The 10,208-nt window shown below is 47.6% G+C and overlaps 1 protein-coding gene across 1 annotated transcript; it reads left to right on the forward strand.

The window, feature by feature from the left end:
• The first annotated feature begins 6,187 nt into the window (after positions 1–6,187).
• On the forward strand, positions 6,188–9,912 carry LOC117711437 (keratin, type I cuticular Ha1). The gene is made up of 7 exons (XM_034507081.2): positions 6,188–6,535; positions 6,748–6,830; positions 7,134–7,290; positions 8,084–8,245; positions 8,337–8,462; positions 8,679–8,899; positions 9,484–9,912. The coding sequence occupies exons 1-7, from the start codon at positions 6,188–6,190 to the stop codon at positions 9,635–9,637; spliced, it is 1,251 nt and encodes a 416-aa protein (XP_034362972.1). The 3' UTR covers positions 9,638–9,912.
• Positions 9,913–10,208: the final 296 nt, after the last annotated feature.

A 10,208-nucleotide genomic window follows, 5' to 3' on the forward strand; every position in this document is an offset into this window, starting at 1 on the left:
ATAGTCTCAAGCTCCAACGGTGAAGGGAGGGAGATCAATTCAGAATGTGGCTGCTCTGCCTGTAATTGTTCTCAACCTAAGACTCCTCCTGTCCACTGGCAACTGGCCATTGGACTCTGATTTGGTTGCGAGAACTTGAGATTTTTACCATGGGATGCTCAGGGAAGGTTGGAGGTTGTCATACCCTCCTCTCCACGGTACCTCTGCTCTTTTTCTCTAAGCTGTGGAGTGCGGCACAGGTAACCCATGCCCGAGGCCCTCACCAAACAGTAGTCACAATAAGAAAGTGCAATCTTGATTGGCCCTACTGTGGCAAGTACCTGGCTCAACCATCCTTACTACTCCTCTGTGCTTAAATAACTGCTTTCATCCAACAAGTTCAAAGCTGCCTGACAAAATAAACCGTCTTACTCTTGCGCCACAGCAGAGTAAGCAAGCATCTGTCTTTCCATTTAAGGAAGAGAGAGGGAGGGTGAGTCACGCAGTGGTTGAGGGATTCTTTTGTTGGCATGAAGTGAGTCAGTGGGGCCTCAGGGGGATCGACCTGTGCTTCCTAAGTTCATATCCAGTGTCACTGTCACTTACGATTAGGTGTGAGGAGGTTGCATGCCAAATGGTTTGGCTTCCTGAGAAGAAATGCTGGGTCCAGGGATTACTATACCTGGAGTGTGTGTGTGTGTGTGTGTGTGTGTGTGTGTGTGTGTGTGAAGAGATTCCCTGGAAACACAACATCCCCTCATTACCAGCACTAGAATTCTGATCATGATGATGAATTATATTTTACCTTCTCTTCCACGTCAGTAGATAGATGTATTGAATACTTACTATGAACTAGACACTGATCTAAACTGTAGATAAGTCTATATGCAGTAAGCCCACTTAATCCTTAAGCAATCTCACAAAGTCAATATTGCCATTTTCCACTTCAAAGATGAGGAGCCCAGGCTCCAAGAGGGTAAAACTAACACATTAAAGATCACAAGGCTGTTGAATGAAGAATACAAGATTCAGACCCAGGCTAGTCTGCCTCCAGCATCTGCTCTCTAACCACTGTGCTTTCCGAAGCGGGGTCTCAGACTTCGTCAGTAGGATGAACAGAACCATGACTGTACCATCATTTTGTTCTTTTCCTTAGAGCAGTGGTTCTCAACCTTCCTAATACTGTGACCCCATAATACAGTTCCTCATGTTGTGCCGACCCCACCACCATAAAATTATTTTCTTATTTATTTATTTTTTTGGTTTTTCGAGATAAAATTATTTTCTTTGCTATTTCATAACTCTAATTTTGCTGTGGCTGTGAATCATCTGTGTTTTCCCATGGTCTTAGGTGACCCTTGGAAGAGGGTCATTTGACCCCCAAAGGGGTTGCAACCCACAGGTTGAGAGCCACTGCACTGGAAGGAAGGAAGATGCTGCTGTCACAGGAATTGTTCCGAGTGGAGGACACCTTGGTATCCTCCATAGTATCTCTACGTAGCTTGAAACTTGAGTACAATTTTGATGGCTAGCATTTGATGAAGAAGCCTGATCCATGTCCCACCCTATCCCCACTGCCATAACCCAAAATTACAGCATCTATCAAGGAAGAAGAGACGTGGTCTGAAACCCTCATCTGTGTCCATTGCTTTTTACAGTGTCTCAATTATCAGTTTGAGTGGAGAGAGTCAGAGGAAGCATCACCATCCTTGGGGAAGAGCTCAGGCCGAAAGAGGAGAGGACTCTCCTTCCAGATTCACAGAAGAGGGGTTAAAAGTAGGTACACAAGCCTCCACACCCACGAGAGATTTGGTGTGAGGAGGGCAGTGTGGTGTGTGCCCATCAGCAGGCTCACACACTGCTGTCTCCCGCTTCCCTCTACCACTCAGATTCCCGTGTTGGATTTTCTTTTTAAATGGATAAAATCCACACTTCCCCTTCACTCTCCTCTGTGCCACACCCCTGTGCCACACCCCTGGAAACATTTCTCACATTGTACCTGCCAAAACCTTGCTTCCCCCTTTTAAAAACATACCCATGGGGAAGGCACAGGGCTGATGCACAGCCATCACCAACTACCCTTCCTTGTGAAGTCCACAGCAATGAGACCCAGCTAGAAGAGTAACCAACTACCAGGAAAGATTCTTAAGGGAGTTAGAATTCTAAGGAGATCAGTTCTTTTGAATTCCAAAGTGGTGTACAAATGGATATTTAAAACATTGGCAGATAGGGTTTGGAGATGGGCTGGTTGGGTAGTTGTGTAAGCATGAGGACCTGAGTTCAAATCTCTGTGAATTCCCCTAAAAGGCTGGGGGTGATCACATGTGTGTGGAATGATGAAAGCATCACAGGAGGACCACCGGGGCTTGCTGGCTGCCAGCCTAGCTCCAGGCTCAGTGAGAGGCTCTGTCTCAAGGGAATAAGGCAGAGAGTGATAGAACAGGACACTTCGTTGGTTGAGCGAGACACCTCATGTCCTCCTCTGATGTCTGTATGTGGATAGGCATGTGTGTGGGCACACACACACACACACACACACACACACACACAGAGAGAGAGAGAGAGAGAGAGAGAGAGAGACAGAGAGAGACAGAGAGAGACAGAGAGAGACAGAGACAGAGACAGAGACATCAGAAAGTGCTCCATCCCTTCACCCAAGATTAAGAACCATGAACTGGATTGCAATGGTTCAAATTTGGAGTATAAGGCAAATGACAGGTTGGGGGGAAATGGGTAAAGGTCGGTAAAGAAAGGATATTTTATCGACTTGCCCAACTGCATGCCATTATGTATGCCTGAGAGCTCCAGGAGGGACAAAAACACATCAAACTCCATTCCTATCATGACCCTGCTCCTAGGACTGTGATAGACACGCAGTGGGCAGTCATAAAATGTCTGCTGTCCTCAACATCATATGTGTAATTTTAAAACTATATTGAGCACAAATAGATGTCCAAATATCACCTTATACCTTTAAAATACCCCATTTCCTCACTTCTGTCTGCCTTTTTCTTGTTTACATTTTGGGCCCAAATTAGTGCTGCCTTATCCATAAACAGGGAATCCCATATCATCTGTGATTCTTCTGTTTCTATTAGGTTCTGTTCTAATGCCTAGTGAATATATTTTGAACTCAATCGAACCAGATAAAGAAAGGCAGGTCTGAGGGTCCACAAAGAGCTCAGTTTCTTTTTTAGGGGGATTAAAACAAGCAGTCCAATCAGGAAATCAAGAAAGCACTTAAATCTGCTGCTAGCCCGAGTGAGTCATGAGGCATGTTTATACCTGGGGTCTCGTTTCTCTTAAAGAGTCAAATCTACTCTAGCTAGTTGATATACTGCAAGAGACACAGGATGTCAGCTTTGTGCTTACTCACCAGTCAGTCTGCCTGAGCGCTCTCTCCTGATGAACTGTCCCATGTCACCTTCTGCAGAACAGTCGGCAGGGAAACCAGATATCCTCAGGAGTAGGTTGCAGGTGAGAGAGGTGAGCATCCTCCCACATCTTCAATGTGACTGATGTTTGTCCAACACCTGAAGCCCGTGCACGTCTGAATATTCTTGCTCTCCCCCTCTTTTGTCTCCCCACACTTCGTGCCCGTTCAGGAACAGATGGCATTGTATGCTTGACTGTCCCCATCCCTTCTCTGTTTCATCTCCCAGTTCTCCATACTTGGTCGGGAACAGATGGTATCGGTGCTGTTGGGCACAAACAAATCCGAACTAGTTAATGGAGATGACTTTCTGCTCTGGATACCGTGGGTCAAGGCTGTTCTTTCAGAGGTCTCAGAAGCTGTGGTCCTGTGTCTGCAGGTCTTGCAGGGCTGGTCTCCATTTACATCTCATAGGACACTCAACAGGGTAGCCTGTTTTTCCAGCCATCAATTTTGTACGTCTCAGTTACCTTCACAGCTTGGCACTCTCCAGGTTAGCCCATTTGAAAGTGGGCTAGCTCTGTCTGACTCACGTGGCTCTGCAGAGTTCTGGAGATCCCTTCTGGGTTTCCTTCTTGTTGCTTTCTTCTCTGTGTTCTTGTCTTTCTTGCTGTACAGACTCCTACTGGTCTCCATCTGGCTCCATGTCTCTGAACTCTCTGTACTGATGGGATTTTATTCTTGTTCTTCTGGCCGAGCACACCTGCAAATCTTCTCCCATAGGACACCTAAACACTCTTTCTTTGGTGAAGGCCTCTATGAGGCTACACTGGGCAGCCCCTAGGTAAGACCAAAGTGGATGGAGGATGCTGCAGGTATTCAGCATGTGCTCAGGGCAAGGCTTCCTTGCATAGAGAAGAAGGCAGGTTGAGGAAGCAGCCCTTTGCTGGAGAGCCAGTGCTTTGGAGCAGTCTGACAGGCACTGGGAAGTCAGAGGCTCATGCTGGTCTTTAGTCACGGCTTCTCATGATGGCTTTGGATGAAGCCACCTTGAATATCTTTCCAACCCCCAGAAGGTTACAGAGGCTCCCTGCCTATTGACAGCACTGGCCTGATGTCGTCTGGGTGGTACCTGTCTTCAGACCTGCCCATTTCATCCACTTTAATATTCTTGGGGAAAAAAAAAACAAAGAAAATTTGATTTTATTGCTAGTCCAAGGCTGCTTTGTAGTGCTCTGGGCCTTTAGAAATCTGAATGGTTTTATAATAAGTGGGGATAATGGTCTTGGAGATTGCAGGCACCGGACCTTTTATCAGAGCCTCCAGCCACATGAAGACTACTATGAAAGCCCACTGGGGAAAAGGACTCCAATAAGGTGTCAGTAAAGCAGAAGCGCTGGCTGCGAGCCAAAGCCGCCGGAGCTTGGGTGATGTGTTGGAGGGCAGGTGGTATCTGGTGGTGCCTATAATTACCTGACCTTTATACATTCCCAGTGGGCCACCTCATCCTCAGATCTTCTGGTCTCTTTCACCACCACCCATTTCCAGCTTGCCCCACCCCTCCACCCCTGCCAAAAAAATTTTTGTGCTTGCAGGGTATCTCAATATTTTCTTTCCTAGCATCTAAGCCCTTGGATTCAACGATATAATGTAGCCCCCCTTTCATTCTTTTGAACCTTTGGTCCTTAGAACGTCTGTATCACATCCAAGCTGGAGCTTGGAGGCCCAGAGCAGAACACTCAGTCTATACGCATTGAACTAAGAAAACTGGACAGAATGTTAGAAAGTTTAACTGGAAATTTTAAAGGGATTTTTAGTGTTAAAGCCAACATGGATATGTTACAGACTGTAGAGACAATTTGCTCATGTTTAATATAAAATAATTTTTTTCCAATGTAGACCTCTTTGGGCTGTCTCTTGCCTTGCTGGGGATTGAACCCAATCCACTTTTTCTAGTAGGCAAGTGTTCTTTCTACCTATCACAGACCTGTCTGTATTCCTAATCTCCTTAGGTTATTTCTTGACTTTCCTAATGAGCCCATCCACTCCGTTTTGATTGATGCCTCCTGGAAAAATTTGATGAACAGGTCCTTATTTCTTCCACAGTTCGTTTCCTAGACAGTTTAAATGAATCTACACCCATCTATCAGCAAACAGCCACAATTCTTTAAAAACTCGTCTTTCAGAATCTTCTCTGTCCTCAAGGTTAAAGCCGCTACCATTCTCTTAAGCGATAAGAGAGGCCATTATGTGGTAATGCAAACCTCTCCAAACTTCATAGCCAAGACTCAGCTAGGCCTGGAAGGCTACCACATTCAGAGAATCTACTCTTATGAGCTGGAGCAAGCGTTGATGGCTGTAACTGAATGCATCTTCTTTCTCCAACCAATCTGTGTGTTTCTTTCTCTAGAAATGCCAGGCAGGCTAGGGCATTAGGTTGATTTCAGGTCTTCAGGATCTTGTAACCCAAAAGAATGTGACTGGATGGACCAATACCCAACTGACCAGGGCTGGACCATGTGGCTTCTTTGAAGGGCTACCACAGAACTCTGACTTCATGGGTGTAATGGCTGAAGAAGAGTCCTGACTTAGCAAGAAGCTCAAGTAAAGAATTTTATGGGACCAGGGACTCTTGTGAGGGAAGCAAATGACAGACTGGAGGAGAAGGCGTCTGAAAACCAGCGAAGAAGTACAAAGAAAACCGATGTTACATACTGTGTCCACACCCTCCGTAGAAGGCTTATAAATTCTCACCAGGGGAAGGAGACCCAGAGCTCTGAGGCTTGGAGGATTCACACTGCGTCTTCAGACAGGTACCTCACTCCCTCCAGCATCATGCCATACAACTGCTGCCTGCCCGCCCTGAGTTGCCGCACCAGCTGCTCCTCCCGGCCCTGTGTGCCCCCCAGCTGCCATGGTTGCACCCTGCCTGGAGCCTGCAACATCCCTGCTAATGTGGGCAACTGCAATTGGTTCTGTGAGGGCTCCTTCAATGGCAATGAGAAGGAGACCATGCAGTTCCTGAATGACCGCCTGGCCTCCTACCTGGAGAAGGTGAGGCAGCTGGAGAGAGATAATGCAGAGCTGGAAAGTAGGATCCAGGAGAGGAACCAGCAGCAGGACCCCCTGGTGTGTCCTGCCTACCAGGCCTACTTCAGGACCATTGAGGAGCTGCAGCAGAAGGTGAGAGGCATTCTTATTATGCCTAAGTAACAGCAACTTGCTATGATTTTCAGCCTGTGGTAGACAAGTATTTCTTGTCTCCGTGCCATAATGATTCTTGCTTTGCTTTTCCTCCCCCCCCCAAATAACTCTGCAAGCCATTTAAAAAAGCAGTTAATGATTTCATATTTATTTTTTCATGTTCACTAATTCTATGGTCTCTCCTTCCTCAGATTCTGTGCAGCAAATCTGAGAACGCCAGGCTGGTGGTGCAGATAGATAATGCCAAGCTGGCTGCAGATGACTTCAGGACCAAGTGAGTTACTCGGCATCCACACTAGCATCCTTTTCTTTGGTTTAACCCCCAGTTAAAGAACGGGATTTCCAAAGAGTGGACAAAATATCATCTGCAAAAGATGTTGGGGGCAGAGCCAAGCAAAAGGAATCAGAAAAATAGAAAGGACCGATGTTGGGTTTTGATGGAACATCCAGACCTCCCTATCTCCCGGGTCTATTCACTTCAGGGAGTAAGAAAGCAAGGCAAATGGCGTCTAGCAAGGATTGTTGTTCTGTTTCTTGAAGTCCCACAAGTTTCTCCTCTGACCCTGGCCTTTTTCAGGTATGAGACAGAGCTCAGTCTCCGGCATCTGGTGGAGTCAGACATCAATGGCCTGCGCAGGATCCTGGATGAGCTGACCCTCTGCAAGTCTGATCTGGAGGCTCAGGTGGAGTCCCTGAAGGAGGAGCTGCTGTGTCTGAAGAGGAACCACGAAGAGGTGAGATGAGCTGAGGAAACTAACAGCCTCAGGCTTGGGGATGGGGAGAAACAGGACTAAGGGTGTAAAGATGAATCACAGGGTGTCTTTACCAATGCTTTTCAGAGCCACCAAGACCAAGATGTAGAGCTGAATTTGTCCATCTTTTCCCATAGGATATGCCTTATATTAAAAACCCATGTAGTGTTTCCCAGACATCGCCATTTGCTGGCGATTAGCCACCCAAACTGTAGGGTTCTGGACTTGATGTATCAGTGATACGATTGTTATCCTGCTAAAATCAATAAGTCAGGGCAGGCAAATGTTGTCTCCACTCTTCCAAAGTTCTTGGTGGGGAATAAGTGGTTTCTCCTGAGAGGTGCCATGATATGATATTCTCTCTCTCTCTCTCTCTCTCTCTCTCTCTCTCTCTCTCTCTCTCTCCCTCCCTCCTTCCCTCCCTCTCTTTCTGGTAGTAAGATTGAGATAGAGTCTGAACTAGTCTAGCCTACTTTTTGCATTTTGAGGGTCTCACAGACAGTTTTCCAATGTGGGAAATGTGTTCGTTAGCCCATCTTGCAGCAGTGGCTCAGGAAACCCTTGGGATTTCTTGGAAGACAAGTGTCATGGCATAATAATGACGAGGAGGGAGTTGAGAGCTGATCCATATGGGGATCAATGGCCTTGAACAGATATAATGGACTGCTCCACTTAAAGTTTCTTTTCTGAGGAAACAGACTTAGGAGGGCTTCAATAGGCAAGGTTATCGCTGAGACTCACTGAGGATAGTAACTCTAAATTTATGCATTTGTAGGAAGTCAACACCCTGCGCTGCCAGCTTGGAGACCGCCTCAACGTGGAGGTGGATGCTGCTCCCACTGTGGACCTGAACCGTGTGCTCAATGAGACCAGGTGTCAGTACGAGGCCCTGGTGGAAACCAACCGCCGGGAAGTGGAAGAATGGTACACCACACAGGTGGGCATCTGAGCCCGTGGCTGCTCAGGAACTGAGTCCCCCAGGACTGTAGGGCAGGGTCTGATCCTGTCCCTCCCCTTGGCTATTGCAGACAGAGGAGCTGAACAAGCAGGTGGTGTCCAGCTCAGAGCAACTGCAGTCCTGCCAGGCCGAGATCATCGAGCTGAGACGCACAGTCAATGCCTTGGAAATTGAGCTGCAGGCCCAGCACAACCTGGTGTGTAGTGTCCAGACCTGCTGCTGAGCAGTGTGGAGTTGGGAGGCAGAGTCACTGGGGTGTCCTTGGGCTTGCTCTCTCTCTCTCTCTCTCTCTCTCTCTCTCTCTCTCTCTCTCTCTCTCTTTAGCTCTTGAAGCCTGAGACTTCTTTGGAAGGCCATGCAGGAACCTTCAGAGGGAACAGCTCTGTGACAGCCTTTGTCTTCTCTTCCACAGAGAAACTCTCTGGAGAACACCCTGACAGAGAGTGAGGCTCGCTACAGCTCTCAGCTGTCTCAGGTGCAGTGCCTGATCACCAATGTGGAGCACCAGCTGGCTGAGATCCGCTGTGACCTAGAGCGTCAGAACCAGGAGTACCAGGTGCTGCTGGACATCCGGGCCAGGCTGGAGTGTGAGATCAACACATACAGGGGCCTGCTGGAGAGCGAAGACTGCAAGTGAGTGCAGGGCTGGAAGGGTTCGATGAGAGCTCCCAAGTGGAGAAGACTCAGCTGGACTGCTCAGAGTTTGCCTACCTTAGGAAAGAAATGACACCTTCCCACTAGACATGCCACCATTAAAAACATCAAATGGTTTGTTGGCGCAGTTGATTGTGTACAGAGTGAAATTTCACAGCTCCTCTTTGTATTGTACTATGATAACATGTAGGCGCATGTGAGCTTTTTACAATACTTCAATGTACAGAGAGCTTAAGATAGACATTATCTTATCTGGTTGTGTTATTGCCCTTGGGGAGGCTGGAAGAGTATTCTTCCAGTTCTCTATGCAAGAAAACAGGGCTTTGAAAAGGCAGTAACAGACTCCAGGACAACAGATGGAGGGCATTGATTTGGGGTGTCTGTGTAGTACTTATGGCTCTCTGTAATAGAGTTTTAGTGATTTAAAGGGATTGTAATAGAGGGAACTGAGCATTCTCTGTTCTAGGCCAGGACAAGTCTTAACAGGATTTCTACTCTTGGGGACTCTTTGATAAGTGGTTTGCCTCACCTCAACTCTCTGTTCTATTTTTGTTTGTTTCTAGGCTACCTTGCAACCCCTGTGCCACAACCAATGCATGCGGCAAGCCCATCGGGCCCTGTGTCTCCAATCCCTGTGCCCCCTGCCCGCCCCCTGCCCCTTGCACACCTTGTGTCCCACGTCCCCGCTGTGGGCCATGCAACTCCTTTGTACGCTAGAACCTGGGGGGGTGTCAACGGAGCAAGGACACACAGGGCTTAGCACTCCAGATCGCTGACCTGTTCTGGGTCCACAAAACAGTCATAAACCCACAAACCGCATGGCCAAAGCAGCCCTGGGACGACAGTTGCAGAACCCGGGTCTTCAGCCACTGCACCCTCCTCCAGACCATTCCCTGTCTGCCTTTTCCTTCAGAAGCATCCAGCTCTTCATTGGCCTGCCCAGAAGACTGAAGTGCCAGTGGCCCTCCCTTGTAATCTCCCAATAAACATTTTTCCTGGCAAAAGCAGATGCCTTTCTTCCTGGTATTTATTTCTTGCCAACTACTCACCACTTGAGGACTCTATAAAAAAGTCACTTGAAAGTCAGGCTTTATGATGGCTTGACTCTAGATGGGCAGATGGCTAGCCCAACACCCTGGACCTATGGGTGACGCAGAGCAGATGTCAGGAAGGAGGGCGATGCTGCGGCAACGCCTTTCATCGTCTCTGTATTTCTCTCACGACACGGCTTCTACCACAGCTGCTGATATCTAAGTCTGATTTAGGAAGTATGAGCTAGGGACTGCAA

Source organism: Arvicanthis niloticus, chromosome 6 (genome assembly GCF_011762505.2).
Source record: "Arvicanthis niloticus isolate mArvNil1 chromosome 6, mArvNil1.pat.X, whole genome shotgun sequence".
In the NCBI taxonomy this organism is placed as follows: domain Eukaryota; kingdom Metazoa; phylum Chordata; class Mammalia; order Rodentia; family Muridae; genus Arvicanthis; species Arvicanthis niloticus.

Coding starts and splice junctions, on each gene's coding strand:
- LOC117711437 (XM_034507081.2), top strand. CDS start 6,188: ATGCCATACAACTGCTGCCTGCCCGCCCTGAGTTGCCGCACCAGCTGC. Junction 6,831..7,133: donor GCAGATGACTTCAGGACCAA/GTGAGTTACTCG, acceptor GGCCTTTTTCAG/GTATGAGACAGAGCTCAGTC. Junction 8,463..8,678: donor TGCAGGCCCAGCACAACCTG/GTGTGTAGTGTC, acceptor TCTCTTCCACAG/AGAAACTCTCTGGAGAACAC.